Here is a 26,183-nt window from a genome sequence, read left to right as displayed (position 1 = left end):
TTGAAAAAAACCTGATCAGCAGCGGCAGTATCGGAGCAGAGGCTGCAGAAGCAATCTAAAAAAAAAAAAGCAGCAGAAGAAGAAAGCAAACCCATCTTCCTATCTGATTGGATGAATTCCACGGAGGGGCGAGCATGATGGCGGCGTGAAGAGGAGTTTTTGTTCGAGCGCTTAGCACGAGACACTTATTTGACGTCTTTCTGGCTTTCGGGACTTTTTTGGAGATCAGCGCGCTAAACCTGCTGGATCTGAGGCCAGGTTCTGCGGCGGCAGCATGTCGAAATGCTCAGAAAGGACTGAGTGACTCGGGCAAGCCACATGCGGCTAGCATGCTTGCTAGCGACCATAGCTACATGAAAAAAATGGACCCTTCGTGATGCGCTCAACGTGCCGGCGCTGTGGTGGGAAAGGCTCCATCATAAACACGCCCTGCGCAGAGGTGCAGGCCAAGAAGAAGAAGACGACGACTTCCAAGCCCAAGAAGGTCGGCCCCAGCGTGGGCGAGCTGATTGTGAAAGCCGTGGCCGCTTCCAAGGAGCGCAACGGCGTGTCCGCGGCCGCTCTCAAGCAGGCTCTGGCTGCCGGAGGCTACGATGTGGACAAGAACAAGGCCCGTGTCAAGACCGCCATCAAGAGCCTGGTGGCGAAGGGCACTCTGGTGCAGACCAAGGGCACCGGGGCTTCCGGATCCTTCAAGATGAACAAGGCTACTAAGACCAAAGCCAAAACGCCCGCCGCGGCCAAAGCCAAGAAACCGGCAGCAGCTGCTAAGAAGTCGCCTCAGTGAGAGTGGTGAGAACACAAATTTTGTTATTTAATGTGGGAAATTAAAATTTGGGGTAAAAAAACCTGGGAAAAGAAAACTGACTGCTTAAGTGGGAAAATTGAGAAGGAGTCTGAAACACTGCAAAAATAGAAACATACAAAATCACACACACACAAGCAGAATATGCATTAACCATACTAACACTTCCAAACACGAAATAACTCATGAAGATTAGACAACATCTTAAGCGTGTGAGTCTGTTTATCATCTTGTCTAAGTCACCTCGTGTGATGCAAAGACCAGTGGAACTCATAGCACATTACATGCTCTGCTGGATATGCAGCTCCACAGACATGTATTAGACCTGCCTAATAACACAAACACCCATGCAATGAAAATTAGCTTGTTATCTTTCATCAGTGTTAAAATAGTGTCAATTTAGCAGACACTTGTTATCAAATACTGAATTTATCCAATGCAAAAAAAAATGACTCTCTAGGTTGCAGGACAACAATTTAAACTTTTGTGGGAAAAAAGATCCTGGTTTGACCAACCAGTGATCAGACAATAAATTTAGTTGTTAATATAGATTTACTGTATGAGGGAAATTGTCTTTTGTGATAATATTTTGAACATGCTTTCCTGTCGTCCTGTCAACTTAGTGGGTTAATAGCTGATATGCAAATTAGTTGATCGGTTTTAGATTAATGAAAGGTGACTGAATTCTAGCACGAGTGAATGAGATGTGTTGGAGTTTGTTGTGTGTTGAGTAGAGACTCTAAAACACTGAGTTTCCTGTTTTGATGTGCGAGTGAATCCTGTATTTAGATACACAACTCTGAATACGTCAGAACAAACTTCTTTTGTGAAGTGCATGACAGCATGTCACATGTTTTATGATGAAGGGAAAAAAAGGAAAATTGAATAAAATAGATCTGCGGCCTAAATGAGTGACTATTCTTCCCATCCCATGCAAGGCCACCTGGATTGGCTGGAGGACTGTTTACTAAGCCTGATAGGGCGAAGGACACTGTCTCAGCTGAACTATGGACACGCACACACATACACTTACACTAATAAGCACTCACTCATCCCCCCTCCCTTTCCAACGCCTTCGATGCTTCTTGCCCCCTGGGAACACGAGGCGGGTCTGGGCCGGCGCTGGAGACGGCGCCGTTGCAGGATGGCTGCTGTGTTGTGTAACCCATGTCAACTACTCCCTGTCACATGACTGATTTGAGGTCCCTCTTCTGATTGGCTCCTTCGACGTCGCGGCAACTCTGAAAACCGGCTGTGGAGGGATACTTCTGGGTTCGACTCCTGCTGTGGCTGTGAGCTTATGGCATTTAGAACGGTGTTGGAAAAAAAAGCGTTTTCTCCCCTCAATTCATTTATAAACTCATTTCAACTCAGCGGTCAGGTTTTTTTTCCCCCCTTTGAATTGATCTTCTTCATATTGAAGTGGTGAGCCGGTAGGACCATTCTTTGTTTTCCCCTCTTTTCCCCCACTTAGCCGTCTGTGGATTACGGACATATTTCCCCATTGTATGAAGCTGGACCCTAAGGAGGAATACCTTAAAAGTGAACTTTAAAAAGAAAAGGACCAAAAAAGGACTCTTGGCAAAAGGACTCTTGCACAGAAAAATCACAGCATTGATTTATTATTTAATTGTGGACATTTACGCTGTGTGTTGTATCAATTATTTTGTTCCATTTCCCCTTTCCCCTATTTATTCAATATATTTTTGGTACAAGACATTGCAGTCTTTGGTCTCATGATTCACACCATCTAGGCTCCATAAAGAACTATTTCTTCTGCGCGTCAGTCAGTAAACTCATCCACTGAAATAAACTAGTCCTTAAATAACTTAGCGTTACAGTTGCCTGGGATTACTCCTCATCCCCTAAGCAACCCTGTGGCTTGTCACGTCTTTCACAATGTTGTGCTGTGGACATTCATGTGCTTTTTTGTGCAGAGGAGTTTTTTTGTTTCCCGTTCTCGTGCTGTCCTGCCATGGAAGCACAGCATGAGTGGAGGTCTCTTTTTTCCTCTTATACCTTCCCGTTGTTGTGTACATTTCAGTGTTTTTCTGTAACGCTACCGATCTCCGACTTGTAACCCCATGTGATGTCTGTGTTATGTGTGTAAGATTGTTGGGGGGGGGGTCCCATTTCACTGCAGGGCAACCTGCTTGTGACAAATAAAGCTTTGATTGATTGATTAAAGTTGATAAATATTAGTACAGATTGTACATATGAACCAGGGTCAGGACACTGTTCCAACTTGCTACTTCTCACATGCAGTAACATAGTGTTTATTGAAAGTCCAAATTGGTGAGGAAGTCTTTGATCCAGGAGCAGGTGGCAGGGGAGATCTGAAGGTGGTACAGTTTGGTAGTGAGAATTTTGGTGTTGAATGCTTAGCTGTAGTCCACAAAGATCCTCACATAGCTCTACCTGTTCTCCAGATTTCCCACCGCTCTGTGAAGGGTGATTGTGATGGTATTCCCCGTGGCCAGATACGCTCTGTAAGGAAACGGGTGGGGGTGGAGAGAGGGATATAGGCAGTCTCTGATGTTCCTAATCAACCTAACCTAATCACTCGAAACACTTCTATGGGCAGAAATCTGTGCCATCAGAAACTGAATTTGAACAAGTTCAATTTGAATTTGAATTGCTCAGATTGAATCTGAATTGTAACTTGAATAAATGCTTTTGAAAACTGAATTTGAATTAGTCTAATTTGAAATTCAATTTATGGTTTGAAAATGATCATCACTAAATTGAAATTGAATTTTATATTTTGAAAATGAATTGATTTGCTTTGAAACTGCATTTTATCCTTTAAAAATTCAGCTCTCGAATAATTTCAGTTTCACTTCTCACCATTCAGTTTCAGTTCTACAATTCAATTTCAGTTCCAAAATTCAGTTTTTTGGAACTTACATCCAGTTCCGGTTCAAGCTCAGATGAATAGAACTACGTTTTACTAGCGGACCGAAAGTGGTACTGACGGGAATCTACAGCGTCTTGAGCTGAATTAAGACTTCAGAAGTCATTCGTCATGTCGAATGACCAGCGGATAAACTCTCAGGTTGGTAATAAATGTATTACATGTATAAGAACAAGCGTCATGTTAACAAAAGATAGCCGTACAGTAACTGTTATGCTTATTGTAGCTGTTAGCTAAAAACGGTAATTTAGCGTAGTTTGCCCTGAATTCAGCTTTGACAAACGAATATAATCGACTGTTTCTAGTAGAATTCCAAAGTTGTCATCTTGTACCCTCTCAGAATGCTTGCAGAGACCCCTACAGTAGGGAAACATGCAAAACGGTGCCCAAACCTTTGTATTTTAGCTTTATTTATGCCTTACACAGCATCCCAACTCTTTAGCTAACTTCATCACTTTAGCTAAAGTGAATAGTTAGTCTAATTCATTAGTGCAGCATTACTGGATCACCTCTGTTTGAAGTGATATGATATGTGACTATCACTGTGTTTAACTACCGTAATAATTTTTAGGGTACTGAGTGCATGCTTAATTAGATTTTATTTATTTATTTATTCTTTTTAAAAAACACACTGCTCCATTACTATGTTTGACAGGCTGAAGTTGTCGGGTCACCTCCTAAATCGACCATCTTTTACAGGTGTTTTGTGCCAGAAATGGAGTGTCCACTCAAGACTGAAGATACTGAATCTCTACGCCTTGCCATTGATCCCTCTTGTGCCTTCATCTAGACAAGAGACAAACTTAACCACTCTCATATGCTCTGTACCTACATCACTTTCCCTGACAGTCGTAGCTTGGCTCATCTGAGGGTGAAATTATAAGAATGTGTTATTTTGCAAAGTGCTCTCTAGGGTTCCTAAATAAAATATGGCATTGAGGTCATTTCTTTTGAATTAATCCCTTCTTCTGAAATATAAGAACCTCTGCTGGTTTTAATGGCACTTTGGATTTCTTTACTTTCTGTTCAACTTCCAAACCCAAATAGATGCTGACAAGCTGACACAGTAACATGGAAGAGGGAAAGACGTTGGAAAGGACTACTACAAATAAACCTAATGCCTAACAATGAAAAGTGTAAAATAAGAACAATAATAATAATAATAAAGATAAAAGATGAAGTAACACGTTTTTAGTATTTTATTTATTACAAATGATCATCCAGATGTCTGTGACATGTGATGACAAACACCATAATGGAAGGCCTTAGTCATCACATGCTTAAACTCATCATATATTTTTGCATATGCTGAACAGGCAGTCAGACATGCTGTAACTGTGGGGTAGAAAACAGCATGAACACCATACGGCAGGTGTCTCAAACTCCAGTCCTCGAGGGCATGGAAAAGTTGCATGACACTTTGACCCTTGATGACTGGAGTTTGAGACCCCTGTCATATGGAATATGACAGGTGTGGTTGAACTGCATGAAGACTCTGAAGTTTCTCTTCTCTTCTGGCAGGACAGGAATGTGGCCTTGTCCTGTGAGCCACTGTAAGGATGTACTTAAAGTAGAACTGGACTGTCACCGGCCTCAGGCTCTTCACCCTTTTCAAAGACAAAGCAGTCATTTAGATAAAATATTAGATATTGTTTACCTGTAAATGCACAAAGTAAATTTAGAAATGTAATTATTGTCAAGAGTGAACAAGCACTGATAGTGTAATCTACAGCTGTGGCCAAACGTTTAGAGAATGAGAAGTGTTGTTTGCTTATTTACAAAGTTTGCTGTTTCAGTGATAGTTGTATATCACATTATATCACTTCAAACAGAGGTGATCCAGTAATGCTGCACTAATGAATTAGACTAACTATTCACTTTAGCTAAAGTGATGAAGTTAGCTAAAGAGTTGGGATGCTGTGTAAGGCATAAATAAAGCTAAAATACAAAGGTTTGGGCACCGTTTTGCATGTTTCCCTACTGTAGGGGTCTCTGCAAGCATTCTGAGAGGGTACAAGATGACAACTTTGGAATTCTACTAGAAACAGTCGATTATATTCGTTTGTCAAAGCTGAATTCAGGGCAAACTACGCTAAATTACCGTTTTTAGCTAACAGCTACAATAAGCATAACAGTTACTGTACGGCTATCTTTTGTTAACATGACGCTTGTTCTTATACATGTAATACATTTATTACCAACCTGAGAGTTTATCCGCTGGTCATTCGACATGACGAATGACTTCTGAAGTCTTAATTCAGCTCAAGACGCTGTAGATTCCCGTCAGTAACACTTTCGGTCCGCTAGTAAAACGTAGTTCTATTCATCTGAGCTTGAACCGGAACTGGATGTAAGTTCCAAAAAACTGAATTTTGGAACTGAAATTGAATTGTAGAACTGAAACTGAATGGTGAGAAGTGAAACTGAAATTATTCGAGAGCTGAATTTTTAAAGGATAAAATGCAGTTTCAAAGCAAATCAATTCATTTTCAAAATATAAAATTCAATTTCAATTTAGTGATGATCATTTTCAAACCATAAATTCAATTTCAAATTAGACTAATTCAAATTCAGTTTTCAAAAGCATTTATTCAAGTTACAATTCAGATTCAATCTGAGCAATTCAAATTCAAATTGAACTTATTCAAATTCAGTTTCTGATGGCACAGATTTCTGCCCATACACTTCATTCAATTTCAATTCAATTCAATTTTATTTATATAGCGCCAAATCACAACATAAGTCACCTCAAGGCGCTTCATAGATACAGAGAAAAACCCAACAATCATATGACCCCCCCCCCCCCCCCATAGCACTCCTTTTATTGTGGTTAAATGAATATGCATAGGGTCATTAATATATAACATCTTACATAGGTATACATGTGAACAGAGAATACTGTATGTGTGTGTGTGTGTGTGTGTGTGTGTGTGTGTGTGTGTGTGTGTGTGTGTGTGTGTGCGTGTGTGTGTGGGGTCAGAGTATGGCCCCATAAACGACTTCCCTTAACCTGCTGGTCTGGAAAATCCAACAGTTCATCTATATGTAAAAAGGCACTTAGACTAAAACTAACATAGCTACGCTAATCCTACCGTAAAACAATAAAACAAGGTACGACCTCTTCCCATGCTCCCAGGATGTAGCCTTTGCAGCCTGCTAAAGATCACACATCCTATCACTACACAATTGATTATCCACCTCTAAGCATATATGGTTAAATATTTCCTAATACAAATGACAATAATAAAATCTCAACCCATCAAGTGACTTGCAGGTTTCTTTGAAAAATACTTATATCCAGGTTCTTCCTTTTTGCTGCCATCCTCCTCTCTTCCTCGCAGCGCAGGCTTGCCGCTGCAAAAACTAAACAGAGCTCCCTGAAAGGCACAGCCAATCACATTGGCCATATTTGTCACATGAGGTAGGACTCCAGTAGAGGACGTAATTTAACCCTTTCTGCACCGCTAGGTGAATGAGACGTTGACAGATCTTTTTCTTTTTTTTCTTTTTATAGGGTTTGATTTTCTTTACTCGAATAGATCAAATTATTGGTAGGGACAATTCAATAATCGCTGAATATTGGTGGGGACATGTCCCTTCCGTCCATGCCAAATCGACGCCCTTGGACTGAATGTCATGTAAAGCAGTCTAAAGGTCCTTAGGGACTAAGTAAAGCGCTATACAAATAAACGCCATTTACAATTTACTATTGCTTTCGTCCCTAGCAGGATGCCAAATTCCACATATTTTGTATGCATATTTTGTATGAAAGTGACCACAAGCACTTGCTTACTATTTCAACAGTACTGAAATTATGAAGAGTTCTTTGAAAGTGAGCATTATCCATTTCTGATTTGTGTGACATATTTTTGGTTTTCATTTTTTATGTTCAGAGAGTAAATAGTAAATGTTTGTGTGATCCATGCAAACTATGGGTGATTATGACTATCTGCTAGCAACAAAAGCATTGCTATATTGAAGAAAAAGAAATAGTGGAGAAAACAGAACAATAAAAGTTCAATATACTAGATTAAATAACCCTAACCTTATTAACAATAGCATAAGACATCAAACTTTCTATAGAATAATTAAGAAATCAAATCAGGAACAATAAAACCCAACAGAAAGCCACAAAATAGCTATTTTCACTAATAATCCCAAGCTCTGTCAATTCTGGAACAATGACAAAACAATAAAAATGAAAGATAAGAAAATGTTCAGATGAAGTGCAACATGTATGACAACAACTGACTCTTATGTTCGTTTATAGTCTTCTATCCATATCTAATGCACTTAAGGTAGTTTTTGAAAAAGTGAAGCTGCAGTTTGAATTCTCTATCATTTCTTCCAGGGCTTCTGAATTTGTTGTAGGTAGGATTACGGTTTTCGCCTGTTTTAGGTTGATGGTCAATTGTCACATCACCACATGAGGCAACCATCAAAGAGCCCAGGCCATCCATGAAGAACTCTAAAGTCAGAAAGAGAGATTTGCCATTTGACAAAAAATCATACTGCAATTTTCAATGTAAACTGTTTTGAGATCTGGACTTACCTGAATGTGCTACTCGCTGGAGCTTCGGGTCAAATCTCACCCTCTGCATGGCATCTGTACGAGCCAGGAAGAAGTTGACCACTCCACTGGCCAAATGGCATTGTGGGTAACTAGGAAGGGAATGGAATTTCCCACCAGACTTCCTGTAGAGGCAGCCACCTTCGTTTGCATCTCCTTCCTCATACAGAATAGAAAAGTGAAACGTGTTCCCTTGCACTGACCCACCAACCTAATTAGAGAAAAACCAAACAACTCATTATAAAGTCAACCCTAAACAGATGTAACAGATGTTCAAAACTGGTGATTGAGAAGAATAATCTTAAATTACTTTTAAAAACAAAAGACCATCTCAGTTTGTTATATACTCAGCTCTCTTCCTCTTTTCCCCTTCCTTTTTAACTCATTAAGTGTATGGTATCACCTGTAAAAATACCATCCCAACCCCTTCACCCTAATTCTTGAATCTTGAAAATAATTTTTCTCTGTGTCAGTTAGAATTGTTAGTTTTTGCCACCTGAATACAAAAACCTAGGAGAACAACAAAGACTGCATATTCTAAAAGTACAACGTTAGGGTCATCAGCCTACTACTGTAGCTGTTACAGTTCTACTTAAACCAGTTAAAACAAATTGAACGATCCAACACAAGCTATTTTATCCTTACCATATCTAGTTCTGGGACTGCCTCCATCACCTCCACAAGTTTCTCTATCTTTGTCTTCTCAGAAAACAAAAAGTCGTCATCCACCCACAAGAAGTACTTGGTGGTAACCTGCGACACAGCCAGATTTCTGCCTGCAAACCAGCCCTGAGGGAAAAAAAAACATCCCGAATTCATATATCGGAATGGTACCTGGTTTGATGGTTTGACTGAAATTGTACTTGATAAATCTTCCATAAATTTAATCGACAATTGCATATCTTATGTTCTATAAATGTAATTTTAGTCCAAAATATTGCTAAATACTCATAAATCATGAAATTATTGCATGTGCATACCTGTGCTGGAGGCATGATGTAATGCTGGATGTTTTCTCCAGTAATGCTCTCTGGTTCTAAGCTGTCATCTGCAATAATCACTTTTATGTTACTATAGAATTTCCGGATGCTATCCAACAACACCCTCAGTTGTTTGTAGCGCAGGAAGGTCTTTGTGACAATGGTAACTTGAGAGCTGATATCTAACAAACAGAAGTATACAGAGAATATTGTTATAAAAGATGGATTACTAGTAATGGCACCGAGTAGCATTAGATTTCTGAATCATTCAAAATAAATTAAATGTGCATTCCTTCTAATAACCAGCAGTAGGTGCATTCTCTGGTTTAAAAAAATCTAATGGATGTCTCTCGCTAGCAAAGTTGACCCACACAACAAAGTAAAGCTATTTTTCGGTAATGAGCCAGACACAGAACCCAATGTATTAGCCAGATGTCCCTTAACTACAGTTTGGAGCCGCAGACCTGTTTTATACATGCGCAAAATAGTTTTCTATACAAGATGGAAGCAAAAAGTGCAGTCTTACCTAATGCCCACCCTAGTGTTACTCATTTTATATTAAGATTTAAAAATCTAGTTGGTGTTGGTATGGCGAGTATCCTTCATTAAAAATTAGAAATCACACAGCAATAGTGCATTCATCTAGTTGTAAAAAGCTTGATAATATATTAATATAATCCAAAGTATTCAAAATACGTTGCTCTCATTGAGTAATGTAACAGAATACGTTACAAAATACATTTTGGAGCATGTATTCTGTAAACTGTAGTGGAATACTTTTTAAAAGTAACCTTTCCAACACTGGTAATAAAGTCTCAAAACATTACCCTTATGCTCACTTGATTTATAACCTCAGTAAACATTTCCCTTAAAGTTTATCATTTTATTTTAATCTTATACAATAAACAGATTATTTTTATTAATTATAATAATAATAATAATATGTAATAGGAACATTGTAACTGAAAGACTTTCTCAAACCCTATAGTGAGGGTTCTTTTATTCCGTATGTTACATTGGAAATATGTTAATGTCTTGTGTTTTTATAATTAGCTAGGATTTAGTTGAGTTTTATTTTGGGTTTTGTGCCATCTGTGTCTCCTTAGTTATGTATCATGTTTCCTGTCCAGTCTGTCATGTTTCTCATGTCAGTGTTGTGTCCACATCAAGATTGTGTGTGATGTCTATGTCTCTCAACGTATCCCATTCAGGGCTCACAAAATCACTAGCCCGACGTCCCGGGACTAGCGATTTTTCCAGTCGGGCTACCAAAATCCATCTCAGCCCTGCCTGTCAGGCTATCATAGGAAGGAAAGATATGTCAATGCTTTTCCATTCTTTCGCAAATGTAGCTGAGTAATTATGTCATCAGCATCGATGAGCCACTGTCAATATGTGACACATTAAAATCGCGTTTGAATTTGCGCTTGTTTTTTACTTTCACTTTCACTTTGCGATCGCGCGAACTGTGTATAGAGAGCGGCAGCACTGATTGGTAAGTCACAGATTAATTGCGCACCAATTCCTCTGGCATTTTCTTATCAATGGTTAGCTTACTATCAAACATGACAAGTGAAATCTCCTGCAGCAAGCTTAAACGTGATAGAGGTTGATTGCGCACAGACTTGCTGATCGTTATGTATATATGTGTGTAAAAGCAGATGGCTTTCCGCAGGTATTTTAGTTCTGCAGAGCCAAACAAGACAGGTCAGGGTGAAGAAGGGGCAGCCAAAGAAAAGCTTACCACAAATCGGAAAAGTTATGACAAATCAGACTATGAGGCAAAAGGAAAGCACAGCTTTTTTGGTTTCATGGACAAAATAATTTATGTGGCTGGAATATGACAAGCTAAATAACATGATGTTCTGCCAGGCCTGTTGTGAGTTTCCCTCAATTTCTGAGTCGACAAGCGCCTTTGTTACTGGGACTAGTCATTTTAAGAAAGACTCCATCAGAACCCATGAGAAATGCAAGAAATGCATTATTGCCCAGTCTGCAGTATCTCTCCCAGAACCAATTGCAAAAAACATACTAAAAACAAACCAAGCATAACAAGAAGTCCTGAAAAAGCTGTTTAGAACAGCGTACTATGTTGCACAGAGTGAACTACCATTGGCAAGATTTAGCAGTCTTTGCAATTTTCAAAACGCAAATGTCCTAGATCTTGGTTCCACTTGCCTCTTACTGAACACTGATTCATGTTCTACACAGTTCTTGCAAGTTCATAGAAATTTCTGTTCAATTAGAACCAAATATTTGAGTTGATGATTGTAATTTGTTGTTGTAATTTGTGTTTTAAATATTTTTAGATTGATGTTTTGTTTCCTTTACAATATTATACATTAAAGTATAATATTGTAAAGGAAACAAAACATCTATCAAAAAATTGTCCTCTTCTTTTTTTATTCGGGCTACTTAAATTTATTTTGGGCAACCAAAAACTGAAGAGTGCCTGCCCGAAGGGCTACCAGGGATTTTGAAATTTTGCGAGCCCTGCCATTTTATTTTGAAGAGTCTAGTACTTCCATGTTAAATGTGCTTTGTTTTACTTTCCCCTGTGGCATCACGTCTATTTGTGTCAGCTGTGTCTCCCCAGATGTTTCCTCTTCCCTCATTACCCTTCTGTATATTTATCACCTGTTCTTTGTTGGGTTGTCTGTTTGTCTCCACGCCAAGTCAGGTCTCGTCACAGAGTTTTCTTTCTCCTGTTCAGGTTAGTGTTCATGTTCTAGTTCTCTAATGTCATAGTTTCTCATGTTCCTGTTAAGGCAATGTTCAAGTCACAGTTCTCATGTTTTAGTTTTAGCTTTTGCCTTGCTTTATTTTTGTTTTGACATCAGCCTAAATAACCATCTCGCCCTTTGCTACCTTGTTTTTCTCCCAAGTCTGCGTTTTTGGTCCACCATGACAGCACAACCTGACCAGCATGGACTAAGCAGTTGAGGTAGGCAGTCTGTGCAGAATTGAGCACTCATCAGCAGGTCCTCAGACTCCAGGACAATGTCCATCGTGCTGGAGGCCACGGACGCAGAAGGGAGCCGCATCACCATTCATCAACTGGCAAAAGTGTTGGACTCCCTGGTTCTGTTGAAAGAGGGGCTCTATGCCCTTGTGCTGGCGCAGGCTGACATTGGCCAGCTCAGGGTTGGCTCGCTGAGCCTCTTCCTCTGCCCAGAGTCGCCTAAATACACCTTTACGTCACGCACAAGTCACTTGCCCTCACTGCCTCAGATGGATCTCGCATGAGGTCAGATGATGAGGAGGTTGCTGCCACTACATCTTCAGCTCATGTGGCATCAGCTTCCCTTTCGCCCACTTCTAAGAGGAAACGTCATCTGCACCACAAGCGCTCCTCGCTGCGGTGGGAATCCTAGACTTCCCTTGAGTGCATGAGCAGTTACCCCCTGCTCGGAGGATGTAAAGACTGATACAACTGGGTATACGGGTCATGTGTATGTTGTGTGCAGCCATGGGCCAGTTGCAGACACACTGCTGGTCCTGTGCTGGCCCGGAACAGTTTCACCTCTGGCCCCAGATGTCAGCCTAATGTGTACCTTAAACAGTGCCATCATTGCCAGACCTGGCCCACATCTGGTTGATATACACCCTGCCATGACACCAGTCAGTCAGAAGTGCCAGCTTGATGCCGGATCCGGGCCAGACCTGTTTTCTATGAGCCTGGGCCACATAAACCAAACCACAATCAGGCCAGATGTGGCATGCCATCACATAGACAGTGCCATTTATGCCAGGCCTGGCCCATATCTGGATGACATACCATCTACCAAGCCAGAAGTCAGCCAGCAATGCTGGCTTGACACAAGATCAGGGCCAGACCTCTCTGCTATGCGGGCATCTATTACCTGCCACCTTTATATATATATAAAAACACCCAGCACGCCCATGCGGGCGGTTTTATCCTTCAAGCTCGGGTCCTCTACCAGAGGCCTGGGAGCTTGAGGGTCCTGCGCAGTATCTTAGCTGTTCCCAGGACTGCGCTCTTCTGGACAGAGATCTCCGATGTTGTTCCCGGGATCTGCTGGAGCCACTCGCCTAGCTTGGGAGTCACCGCACCTAGTGCTCCGATTACCACGGGGACCACCATTACCTTCACCCTCCACATCCTCTCGAGCTCTTCTCTGAGCCCTTGGTATTTCTCCAGCTTCTCGTGTTCCTTCTTCCTGATATTGCTGTCATCCGGAACTGCTACATCGATCACTACGGCCGTCTTCTTCTGTTTGTCTACCACCACTATGTCCGGTTGGTTAGCCACCACCATTTTGTCCGTCTGTATCTGGAAGTCCCACAGGATCTTAGCTCGGTCATTCTCCACCACCCTTGGGGGCATCTCCCATTTTGACCTCGGGACTTCCAGGTTATACTCGGCACAGATGTTCCTGTACACTATGCCGGCCACTTGGTTATGGCGTTCCATGTATGCCTTGCCTGCTAGCATCTTGCACCCTGCTGTTATGTGCTGGATTGTCTCTGGGGCATCTTTACACAGCCTGCACCTGGGGTCTTGCCTGGTGTGATAGACCCCAGCCTCTATGGATCTTGTGCTCAGAGCTTGTTCTTGTGCTGCCATGATTAGTGCCTCTGTGCTGTCTTTCAGTCCAGCTTTGTCCAGCCACTGGTAGGATTTCTGGATATCAGCCACCTCCTCTATCTGCCGGTGGTACATACCGTGCAAGGGCCTGTCCTTCCATGATGGTTCCTCGTCTCCCTCCTCTTTCTTGGGTTTCTGCTGCCTGAGGTATTCACTGAGCACTCGGTCAGTTGGGGCCATCTTCCCAATGTATTCTTGGATGTTCCTTGTCTCATCCTGGACTGTGGTGCTGATACTCACCAGTCCCCGGCCCCCTTCCTTCCGCTTAGCGTACAGCCTCAGGGTGCTGGACTTGGGGTGAAACCCTCCATGCATGGTAAGGAGCTTTCTTGTCTTTATGTCAGTGGCTTCTATCTCCTCCTTTGGCCAGCCTATTACCCCAGCAGGGTACCTGATCACGGGCAGGGCGTACGTGTTGATGGCCCGGATCTTGTTCTTACCATTCAGCTGACTCCTCAGGACTTGCCTGACTCTCTGCAGGTACTTGGTGGTTGCAGCTTTTCTAGCGGCCTCTTCATGGTTCCCATTCACCTGCGGGATCCCCAGGTACTTGTAACTGTCCTCTATTTCTGCAATGTTGCCGTCTGGTAGTTCAATCCCCTCAGTTCTGACTACCTTCCCTCTCTTTGATACCATCCGACTACACTTCTCCAGTCCGAACGACATTCCAATGTCATTGCTGTATAGCCTGGTAGTGTGGATCAGTGAATCGATGTCTCGTTCACTCTTGGCATACAGCTTGATGTCATCCATGTACAGGAGGTGGCTGACAACTGCTCCGTTCCGTAGTCGGTATCCGTAGCCAGTCATGTTAATGATCTCACTGAGGGGGTTCAGGCCTATGCAGAACAGCAGTGGGGACAGAGCATCTCCTTGGTAGATCCCGCACTTGATGGTGACTTGTGCTATGGGCTTGGAGTTGGCCTCTAGTGTTGTACGCCACATCCCCATTGAGTTCCTGATGAAGGCTCTTAGGGTCCCATTGATCTTGTACAATTCTAGGCATTCCAGTATCCAGCTGTGGGGCATTGAGTCATAGGCCTTCTTGTAATCAATCCAGGCAGTGCACAGGTTGGTCAGTCTGGTCTTGCAGTCTCGGCTGATTGTTCTGTCTACCAGTAGCTGGTGTTTTGCGCCTCTGGTATTCTTGCCAATTCCTTTCTGTGTCCCGCTCATGTATTGACCCATGTGCCTGTTCATCTTAGCCGATATGATGCCTGACAGGAGCTTCCATGTAGTACTGAGGCAGGTTATTGGTCGGTAGTTGGAGGGGACCGGTCCCTTCTTGGGGTCCTTGGGGATCAGGACCGTCCGGCCTTCAGTTAGCCATTCCGGGTGTCTCTCGTTAACTAGCAGCTGGTTCATTTGTGCTGCCAGACGCTCGTGGAGTGCAGTCAGCTTCTTCAGCCAGTAGGCGTGAACCATGTCAGGCCCTGGTGCTGTCCAACTCTTCATACTGGAGACCCTTTCTTGGATATCTGCCACTGTGATGGTTACTGGACCCTGTTCAGGGAGGTCGCTGTGGTCTGCCCTCAGATCCTCTAGCCACTGAGCATTGCCGTTATGGGTTGCATCCTTCTCCCATATGCTCTTCCAGTATTGCTGGTTCTGTGGAGAACAGCTGGTTTATTCTCCTGCCTTCTATCTCTCTGGTGTACCTCCTCAAGCGGCTGGCCAAGGCTGTGAGTCTTTGCTTGGCAGTTTCCAAGGCCTCAGGTATGGATAGCTTGCTGTATTTCTTAGGCACCTTATTTGTCGCACGTTTCTGCAACTCCGTTAGTTGGCTAACCTCCCTCCGTGCTACTTTGATCTTGCCCTCTAGCCTCCTTCTCCATGGAGGGTACTGCCCCTTGTGGCTGTTCAACTTGTAGCCAAGCATCTCACTGATCACTGCTGCCGTATTGTAGATCAGCTTGTTAGTGTCGGTAATCGTGGTTGTAGGTATTGCCCGTAGTGCTGCATTAACATCATCTAGCAGACCTTCTGAGGGTACTTCACGTAATCTTGGTAACCTGCTACGGGGGATCCAGGTTTCAAGCTTGGCCATGATCCTATTTTTCAGGTCAGTTCCTCTCGCACTCAACGATCCTTCTCCTATCGCACTTGGGGCTATGTACCCAATCTCGGGTGGGGGTGATGATATCTCCCCCCTGACCTGGCGTCCTGACTCCTCCTTGCCATAGCATTTATGTTGTACCTCGTCAATCTCTAGCTGTGAGAGCAGTCCCTTCTTTCGAATGTTGGAACACTGAGCTACTAGTTGTTTCGCCGTCATTGTGGATGTTGGGTATCGAAGAATCCATAGGTCCCTCATCCTATTCATGTAGCCCCTTCCACCGGTGTTACTTGCGTAGTAGCATTCCAACAACACCCTGTTTTCGTCTCTTGCCCACCGATGCCTTCTTGTTCCAGTAGCCCACTTTTCGTCAGGGTGCCCTGGTTCCTCAACACCTGACGCGGACCTTGTTGATCCGGGCGACGTCCAAGCCGGCATGCCTTCATATTTATCTGTCTCGCTCATGTCTGCGGTAGGCTTGCTTAGCATAGGGGGTCTAGCCTTAGGACCCTTACTGGATACAGACGCCCCCAGGCAGGAATCGAACTTGCGATCCTCTGTTCCAAAGGCGTGTAGTTTAACCACTACGCTATCCAGCTGCTATATATATATATATATATATATATATATATATATAAATAAAACCTGCCTCAGTACTACATGGAAGCTCCTGTCTGGCATCATATCGGCTAAGATGAACAGGCACATGGGTCAATACATGAGAGGGACACAGAAAGGAATTGGCAAGAATACCAGAGGCGCAAAACACCAGCTACTGGTAGACAGAACAATCAGCCGAGACTGCAAGACCAGACTGACCAACCTGTGCACTGCCTGGATTGATTACAAGAAGGCCTATGACTCAATGCCCCACAGCTGGATACTGGAATGCCTAGAATTGTACAAGATCAATGGGACCCTAAGAGCCTTCATCAGGAACTCAATGGGGATGTGGCGTACAACACTAGAGGCCAACTCCAAGCCCATAGCACAAGTCACCATCAAGTGCGGGATCTACCAAGGAGATGCTCTGTCCCCACTGCTGTTCTGCATAGGCCTGAACCCCCTCAGTGAGATCATTAACATGACTGGCTACGGATACCGACTACGGAACGGAGCAGTTGTCAGCCACCTCCTGTACATGGATGACATCAAGCTGTATGCCAAGAGTGAACGAGACATCGATTCACTGATCCACACTACCAGGCTATACAGCAATGACATTGGAATGTCGTTCGGACTGGAGAAGTGTAGTCGGATGGTAACAAAGAGAGGGAAGGTAGTCAGAACTGAGGGGATTGAACTACCAGAAGGCAACATTGCAGACATAGAGGACAGTTACAAGTACTTGGGGATCCCGCAGGCGAATGGGAACCATGAAGAGGCTGCTAGAAAAGCTGCAACCACCAAGTACCTGCAGAGGGTCAGGCAAGTCCTGAGGAGTCAGCTGAATGGTAAGAACAAGATCCGGGCCATCAACACGTACGCCCTGCCCGTGATCAGGTACCCTGCTGGGGTAATAGGCTGGCCAAAGGAGGAGATAGAAGCCACTGACATAAAGACAAGAAAGCTCCTTACCATGCATGGAGGGTTTCACCCCAAGTCCAGCACCCTGAGGCTGTACGCTAAGCGGAAGGAAGGGGGCCGGGGACTGGTGAGTGTCAGCACCACAGTCCAGGATGAGACAAGGAACATCCAAGAATACATTGGGAAGATGGCCCCAACTGACCGAGTGCTCAGTGAATACCTCAGGCAGCAGAAACCCAAGAAAGAGGAGGGAGACGAGGAACCATCATGGAAGGACAGGCCCTTGCACGGTATGTACCACCGGCAGATAGAGGAGGTGGCTGATATCCAGAAATCCTACCAGTGGCTGGACAAAGCTGGACTGAAAGACAGCACAGAGGCACTAATCATGGCAGCACAAGAACAAGCTCTGAGCACAAGATCCATAGAGGCTGGGGTCTATCACACCAGGCAAGACCCCAGGTGCAGGCTGTGTAAAGATGCCCCAGAGACAATCCAGCACATAACAGCAGGGTGCAAGATGCTAGCAGGCAAGGCATACATGGAACGCCATAACCAAGTGGCCGGCATAGTGTACAGAACATCTGTGCCGAGTATAACCTGGAAGTCCCGAGGTCAAAATGGGAGATGCCCCCAAGGGTGGTGGAGAATGACCGAGCTAAGATCCTGTGGGACTTCCAGATACAGACGGACAAAATGGTGGTGGCTAACCAACCGGACATAGTGGTGGTAGACAAACAGAAGAAGACGGCCGTAGTGATCGATGTAGCGGTTCCGAATGAGAGCAATATCAGGAAGAAGGAACACGAGAAGCTGGAGAAATACCAAGGGCACAGAGAAGAGCTCGAGAGGATGTGGAGGGTGAAGGTAACGGTGGTCCCCGTGGTAATCGGAGCACTAGGTGCGGTGACTTCCAAGCTAGGCGAGTGGCTCCAGCAGATCCCGGGAACAACATCGGAGATCTCTGTCCAGAAGAGCGCAGTCCTGGGAACAGCTAAGATACTGTGCAGGACCCTCAAGCTCCCAGGCCTCTGGTAGAGGACCCGAGCTTGAAGGATAAACCGCCCGCAGGGGCGTGCTGGGTGGTTTTTTTTTATATATATATATATACCTCGTCTGCGCGTGAGTCTGTTTCAAACATTGTGACAGAACTATCCAGCCAACATGGGCTCAGCGGGTCAGGATCCTGTGGCTCAGGCATTGGCTGCTCAGGAGGTGGCGTTAGCTCGTCACGAACAAATGCTAATGCAATTGAGGAATGAGATCGCTGCATTAACTCATGCTGCCGCCCGACTTACTCCTCTGGAGGCTGACGTACAGACAGGGAATCTCCCGTCTGCGAACGCAGCCCCTCCAGCCTCTCCGACTGCCGCTGCGGCAGCCAGTCCACCTCCGGGCGTTAAACCTTCTCCGGAGGGACCCCTGCCTATGCCGGAGCCGTTCTCGGGTGAGTCAGACAAATGTGCCGGTTTCCTAGCGCAATGCTCATTGATCTTCAGAGAACAGTGACGTTTTCATAACAATGACGGAGCTAAAACAACGTTTTTCGTTCAACTGCTGAGAGATCGAGCACTGAAATGGGCTCAGGTCATATTGAATTCAGACCCTGAGATAACATATACAGATTTTTTTATCTAAGTTTAAGACTGTGTTCTCCCAAGGCTCCGGCACTGAAACAGCTGCACTCCGCTTATTGAACTTCAAACAAGGTAAGCGGCGCATGTCTGACTATGCAATAGATTTTTGGATTCTGGACGAAGAAACAGGCTGGGGTCAGGAAGCGCTGAGAAGCGTGCTTTTGAACAACACATGGGAAGAATTAAAGGATGAATTAATCATGCGTGACCTGCCAACTTCTGTTAATGAATTAATGTCTTTATGCATTAAGGTGGATGAGCAGCTGCGGGCTCACCGGATGCAGCGACACTACACCTCCCATGAGGCACTGGGGCAACTGGGAGCGGGAGCTGCGCCCGAATCTGTTTTTTCCTGAGCACCTAGGGAGTGGGGGCAGTGAGGAAGAACCCATGCAGATAGGCAGCTCTCATCTCTCTGCGGCCGAGCGCATCTCTCTGCTGCCGAACAGAACTTTATTGACTCGGAATTAGGTCAATAGCTCTGTCTGAATCTGGACCTCTTGCCTCATGCCCTGCGTGTCACCATTTTGTCAGGACAGTGTCTTCCCGACATCACGCACGTTTCCGAACCTGTAACACTCACCCTGTCAGGCAACCATTCGGAAGAGATTTGTTTTTTTGTCTTCCGAGCCACTCAAACTCCGCTGGTTTTGGGGCACCCCTGGCTTCAACAACACAACCCACGTATCAATTGGCAGAAGGGATGTATCACTAGGTGGGGGGAGGAGTTCCACATGACTTGCCTAAGAGCTGCCTCGACTTCCAGCTGGGTGGCCTCTCCATCCGAGCCGCCTGTGACTTTCGACTTAGCCAATGTTCCCTCGGTTTATCATGACCTTGCTGAGGTTTTTCAGAAAGACCGTGCACAGTCACTCCCTCCCCACCATCCTTATGACTGTGCTATTGACCTGCTCCCCGGCACTCCGTTGCCAACCAGTCGTTTCTATAGCCTCTCCCTCCCTGAGTGAGAGGCTATGGAGAAATACATCTCTGAATCCCTTTTTGCCGGCATAATTCGCCCTTCCTCCTCTCCTGTTTCCGCGGGGGTTTTCTTTGTGGAAAAAAAAGACAAAACACTCCGACCATGCATCGATTACCGCGGGCTGAATAAAATCACCGTCAAGAACAAATACTCGCTGCCCCTTCTCACCTCCGCCTTCGAACTCCTTCAGGGAGTAACCATTTTTAGCAAGTTGGATTTGAGAAACGCTTACAATCTGGTCCGCATTCGCGAAGGTGATGAGTGGAAAACTGCCTTTAACACCCACCTGGGGCATTTCGAGTATTTGGTTATGCCCTTTGGCTTAACCAACGTCCCGGCAGTTTTTCAGGCATTAGTTAATGATGTGCTTCGGGATTTTATTAACCGCTTCGTTTTCGTCTACTTAGACGACATTCTGATCTTTTCAAAATCCCATTCAGAACACAAAAACCACGTCAGGCAGGTTCTACAATGCCTCCTTGAGAATCGACTGTTTGTCAAGGGAGAAAAATGTGAATTCCATGTCTCCACAGTTGCCTTTCTAGGTTACATAATCGACCGAGGGAACCTCCATCCGGACCCAGCCAAGGTAAAAGCTGTTGTGGAGTGGCCAAAGCCTCCGAATCGACTCCAGTTGCAGTAGTTTCTTGGATTTGCAAACTTGTACAGGAGGTTTATTCGGGACTTCAGCTGAGTTGCCTTGACTCTCACTCAACTAACCTCTCCAAAAGTTCCTTTTAAGTGGACCGACGCAGCCAGTCTGCTTTTTAAGAACTTAAGAACCTGTTCTCTTCAGCACCCGTCCTGGTCCAGCCTGACCTCACATTACCATTCGTGGTCGAGGTCGACCCCTCTAACTCAGGCGTGGGGGCCGTGCTGTCACAGCAACAGACAGGTAAACTTCATCCATGTGCTTTCTTCTCCCACCAGCTATCCCCAGCGGAACGAAACTACGACGTTGGAGACCGAGAGCTGCTGGCAATAAAACTCGCTTTGGAGGAGTGGCGGCACTGGTTGGAGGGCACGGCTCAACCCTTCGTCGTTTGGACCAACCACAAAAACCTGGCCTACCTGCAATCTGCCAAAAGACTCAACGTGTGTTGGCGTGGTGTGCCAATACCTAGTGGATTGGGAGGGGTATGGCATGGAAGAGCGTTCTTGGGTCCCGCGAGCGGCCATTCTGGATAAGCGCATGCTGCTGGAGTTCCACCTTTCGCATTCGGGTAAGCCTGGTGCTCCCGTTGAGGGGGGTACTGTCATGGTCCCCGTGCCTCACTGGCTGACTCTGTGTTTGGCAACATGTTTTGTTTGTTTTTCCTTTGCGCTCTCTCTCCTCTGCCGGGGCAGTGCTCATTACGGGCTTCCACCCCTGGCCCACGCACCTGTGCTCACAGTCACACCTGCAGCCGATCCCAGCTGATTTGGAGCACTATTTATGATGAAGGACCTGTGTCATCCTTCACTGGATTGTTGAGCCATCAGCGTCAGTCGCTCTGAAACAGAATCTGTTTCTGAATCGGTATCTGTGAGTTTGAGACTATCCCTAACCTGGACTTCTTTCTCTGTGTGTATATAGGTCTACCCTGGACCCGAGCGAGCGTGTGTATGTTTGGAACCCACTGAGAGCGTGTATTGGATTAATCCCTGTTTCTCCCTGGACCCTGGAGCCCCAGACCCTTTCCCCCGCCGCACTGTATATATATCCTCACCTGGTGTCTCACTGTAAATAAACGCACTTTCTCTTTGCCAAGGATACCTGGTCTGCGCGTGAGTCCGTTTCAAACATTCTGACATAATTATTATATTCTTGTGGATTTCCTACATCTTTAGGATGATATTTCTAACTAATCAGTTACTAGTTCTTAACTAAGCAAAGTTTTTCAGCTGGAAACAACTAGGAATGAAGAAGAGTTTTGAGAGTATAGTGTTTGTTTGTTTGTTTGTTTGTTTGTTTTGTTTTTGGGGGGGGGGGGGGTTCCACAAGTGTAGGTTAATGAGAAAATGACAATGATGGAAGGAGACAATAATTCTGCCTCAACATAACTAATGTTCTTAATTGTATGCAATGATAAACAAGATGCAAATAATAAAGAAGCATTTAAATGAATATGGACTTGGCTTTTGACCCCTGATGAAGAGTACACTTCTACCTGTTCCCATGTCATACAGGACTGGTACATGAGGCTGCTGGATGGTAATGGGAAACACGGCTTCATAGTTTTCAAACTGGAAAGTGACTGAACACAAAAATAACATTTGTTTAGGTTCAGAACAAGCGGGACTTTTGTTTGAAGAAAAATAACAAAGAAGCAATTCAGGACTCATTATTTCAGTTATTTTAAATATAACACACAGGACTCATACATTAATGCTAATGTAAAATGCACACGACATTTTGCAAATTCAATTGTCATTTAAAAATGTGGGTTATAGCTCTTCACATTTTGACACATACCAAGGTCTCCAGTGTTTATATGGTAGATGGTGCTGGTATAGGACACTTTGGCCAGCAGGTCATTGAGGACCGACAAGGTGCTAGACTCAATAGTCAGTTTTGTCTCTCCAGAACCTGTGAATTCAAACCAAACAACTTTACATTAGCTTTAAAATGAAGTTTAATTGCTTATGGCTAAGTGCCAATAGATGTGACAAATTATATATTATTCACAGTAATATAATACTGCTGGTAATTTCTCTGAAAGGACTTATAATATAACAGGAGTAGTCTTTAATTCAGAGTAATTTATTCTGACTAATTAGGAAAGTGGTTTTCCTAATTAAATTATTCACCCATCCATTCTCTTGTGCTTATCCTTATTGGGAGAACAGGGTGGGTCGCCACTCCGTCGTAGGCCTAACACATACATATAGACAACTATTGGCACTCACATTCACAGGCAGTTTAGAATCACCAGTTAACCTAACCTCATTAACTGCATGTGTTTGGCTTCTGGGAGGAAGCCAGAGTATACAAGAGAACCAGTGAAAACACAGAGAGAACATGCAAACTCCGCACAAAAATACAGTAGATGGTGGAGATGAATTTAGGACCTTCTTGCTGTGATGCAACAGTGTTAACTACCATGCTTCCGTGCTGTCCAGCCAAAATACATTAGTTACTGATAATTGACAATGAGAATATGAAGTCCTGAACTTTACTAAATAAGATTCATGTAAAACCACCAATGCTACGCTGATTGAGGAGACAATGTCTGAAATTGTATGGAGCTATGGAGGCAAGTTAAAGGGAAAACCATTATAACTTAAAAGGTGTAAAAAAAAAAAAAGTTTTGCAGGGTAGGATTTTTTAAAAGGTGTCAAGATACCTTGTAAGTAAAAGGAATACATGTATATGTCTTGTCTTCTAACTTTTTATCAGTCTTTTGAGATTACAATTTTTATTTTACACAGATGTTATCTAAAAAAAAAGTATATTGGCTAGCTTAATGTGCTACTGACAGGACTCACTCAAGTTAATCTGATCTTTGTGTTTAGTCAAGACTCTTGCCCATGCAAAAGATCACTCGTGTTTGTGTTTGTTCAAGTCGAATTAGTCACTTGCCACAGTTTAAATTATTTGTAAATATCTCCAGATTGAATTAAGTTTTTAACTGATTATTCTGCTTTGTTTTGCCTGGGTCCCGCACTTGAGTCATGTTTAGGGCTGGGTATCGTCACTGATATCTAGAATTGATTAGATTCCGATTCACAAGGTCCTGAATAGTTTTCGATCCACAATTTGATTCGATTCGATTGTAATCGGTGAAATTTTGCCTCAGTCAGAAATATTATAATTCTGATCAACTATCAGTACATTTCCATATTTTTATATGTATAAAAAGAAAGCTGACACTTGCAAGACTTAATCAAAGGTGTAAGCATCACAGCAGATGCCTTTGTGTCAAAAAACACAGAAAAGATGAAGGCGATTTTCCTGGCCTGGGATCTTATAGCAGATAACCTTATAAATATTCTGCAATAGATCAAAAACGTAAGAAAGTCATTAACATTTGAATATTACCTGATTCTGCTGAAGTGAAGCAGAGCAAAGTTACAGAGGTTTTTATTAGTGACACAGCTAAGCATTTTGCAATTTTGCATATTTTTAAAAAGTTTAAATTTGTTCAGTAGCCTTATTGAATAGCATGAATGACGTTTTCTTTTCGGAAGGTAAGTAAAAAGAAAAAAACTGTGGCCGACTGCGCTGTAAACAATGGTAGACGCAGTAGCGGTTTTTGATACGGGTGACACGGGCGGTTGCCCGGGCGGCATCGGTGGGGGGGCATCACGGGCATCGGCAAAAAAATAAATTGCTCGTACTCATGCTGCCCCGACATCAGCCAGCGCATACTGGAGATGGCATAGACTGATCGGTTTTCTATCGCACATTTGCTGAGAGTAAGGGCGCCCTCCGTTTGCGAGGTGCACCTGCTGCTTGCGACACAGGGAGGAGAGGGCGGGGCTGCAGACTTATAATTTGAACTATGTTTTTTCAAAATTCTATATGCGAAAAGTGAGCGAGAGCCCTGAAGTCAAAGTAAACTTTATTGTCATCTCCGCTACATACAGTCCAGTATATAGAGAGACGAGGCTCCAGTTACAGCAGTGCAAGTAAACAAACAATAAATATAAGAAGAGTAAGAAAATAAATATGCACTTTAGGACTCGGGGTAAAGGGATCAATAACAATTTAAAATTTATAATTTACAGTTTGATGATTTAAAGTCTCACACACAACCCATTGAAAGGGGAGGGGGGCGGCTGCTTCCAAATAGAGCACATTTCATTCATAATGATGTAAATCCAAGCCATTATGTCTCACGATCTGAGTCCTGGTTGTGTGAAATCCCAGAAATACACCTTAGACAAAGTGAATTTGTGAACTAAGATGTAGGTCTATTAGGTTAAGTTGTGGCGATCCTCAAGTTGTGTTCATACTGGAGTGCAAAATTAAAACCAGGAAGATGGACAAGAAAAGTTCAAAGCCATCAGTTGCTCAGTTTAGAAAAAAAAATAGAAAAGGCAAGGCGGAAACGAGCAAAAGATACAGATAAGCAGATATGTCGTTGGATAATGGCAGGTCATCCTGAAACAATCAGATCAGAATACTTTATAATCCCTAAGGAAATTATGTGTGTTACAGTTGCTCCAAGAAGAAATGGTAAAAATAGTAACAGTAACAGACTAAACTCCAAACAATACATTATGTTACAGATGTTTAATATTAATTAGTCATTGTCAATTGTTGTTTGTCCTGTTCTCGTTGTATGACGAATTATGATGGCTGTTTATAGCCGTTTGCATACAATGCATACTCTCTCTCTCTTCATGGCCCCTGCCCCAGCATACCCTCACCAGTCTGTCCAGAATTTTCTGCCACAACTGATCACAGGTGGCGCAATTCCCAGCACTCCACCCAATTAACCCAAGAAGGCTGAGCACTCATATGGGCAGTCCAACATAGCTGGACTGGCCTTTGGGCATACTGGCATTTGCCCAGTGGCCGATGGTGATTTTTCATTTTTATTTTTGTTTGTTTGTTTGTTTTTGTAACAGTATAAACAAGATAGCTGGTGGATTGGCCAGATACTGGCCGATGTGTAAAAATAACTCAGTTGTTTGGTAGTGGTTTCTACGGCGGAGCTTTCACAGAGGCCAGCAAGTGAATGAGGAAAGGGAGGGAGAAGGAGAGACCCAGGCGGCTGCCCCGGTCCGAGTGTCAGGTGAACTAAACTGCAGGTAAGAAGTTATGACCTGCAGTCTATCTGGGTCAAATATAAACCAAGTTTAGGTGAGTTTATTTTCGTTGTGCTGACTTTTTACCGTCAAGTTACAATAACTTATACTGCGTTCTAGCTAGCATGATGGAGTTTCTATACAGCTGGGTGGGTGCTATGATGATTACTGATAGTGAACTTTATTTATTCACAAGGTTAGTTAGTAGAGTTGCCAATCGTCCCGTATTCAGAGAAAATATTACACGTTTCGTTATTGAGCTGAAAAAGGAACACAGTATGTCCCGAACTTCAGCTACAATGGAAAAAAGACACAAAAGCTGGATTTATTGTGCATCTTTACGCTGCACAGCTGCCTCTTCTTCTCT

The 26,183-nt window shown here is 43.7% G+C and overlaps 2 protein-coding genes across 2 annotated transcripts; one reads left to right on the top strand and one right to left on the bottom strand.

Annotated features, from left to right (window-relative positions):
- The first annotated feature begins 376 nt into the window (after nt 1–376).
- Nucleotides 377–787, top strand: LOC113018327 (histone H1-like). The gene has a single exon (XM_026161381.1). The coding sequence runs from the start codon at nt 377–379 to the stop codon at nt 785–787; it is 411 nt and encodes a 136-aa protein (XP_026017166.1).
- Nucleotides 788–7,283: 6,496 nt separating this feature from the next.
- Nucleotides 7,284–22,674, bottom strand: LOC113018325 (beta-1,4 N-acetylgalactosaminyltransferase 2-like; the record flags this gene model as incomplete). Its single annotated transcript, XM_026161379.1, has 6 exons — nt 7,284–8,187; nt 8,272–8,500; nt 8,935–9,078; nt 9,270–9,451; nt 22,231–22,317; nt 22,536–22,674. Coding segments are annotated over 6 exons (975 nt in total), but the record flags the coding sequence as incomplete, so codon positions are not given.
- Nucleotides 22,675–26,183: the final 3,509 nt, after the last annotated feature.

The sequence above is a fragment of the Astatotilapia calliptera genome, unplaced genomic scaffold, assembly GCF_900246225.1.
Source record: "Astatotilapia calliptera unplaced genomic scaffold, fAstCal1.2 U_scaffold_60, whole genome shotgun sequence".
Taxonomy (NCBI): domain Eukaryota; kingdom Metazoa; phylum Chordata; class Actinopteri; order Cichliformes; family Cichlidae; genus Astatotilapia; species Astatotilapia calliptera.
This window is presented reverse-complemented; position numbering and strand designations above follow the sequence as displayed.

Coding starts and splice junctions, on each gene's coding strand:
- LOC113018327 (XM_026161381.1), top strand. CDS start 377: ATGCGCTCAACGTGCCGGCGCTGTGGTGGGAAAGGCTCCATCATAAAC.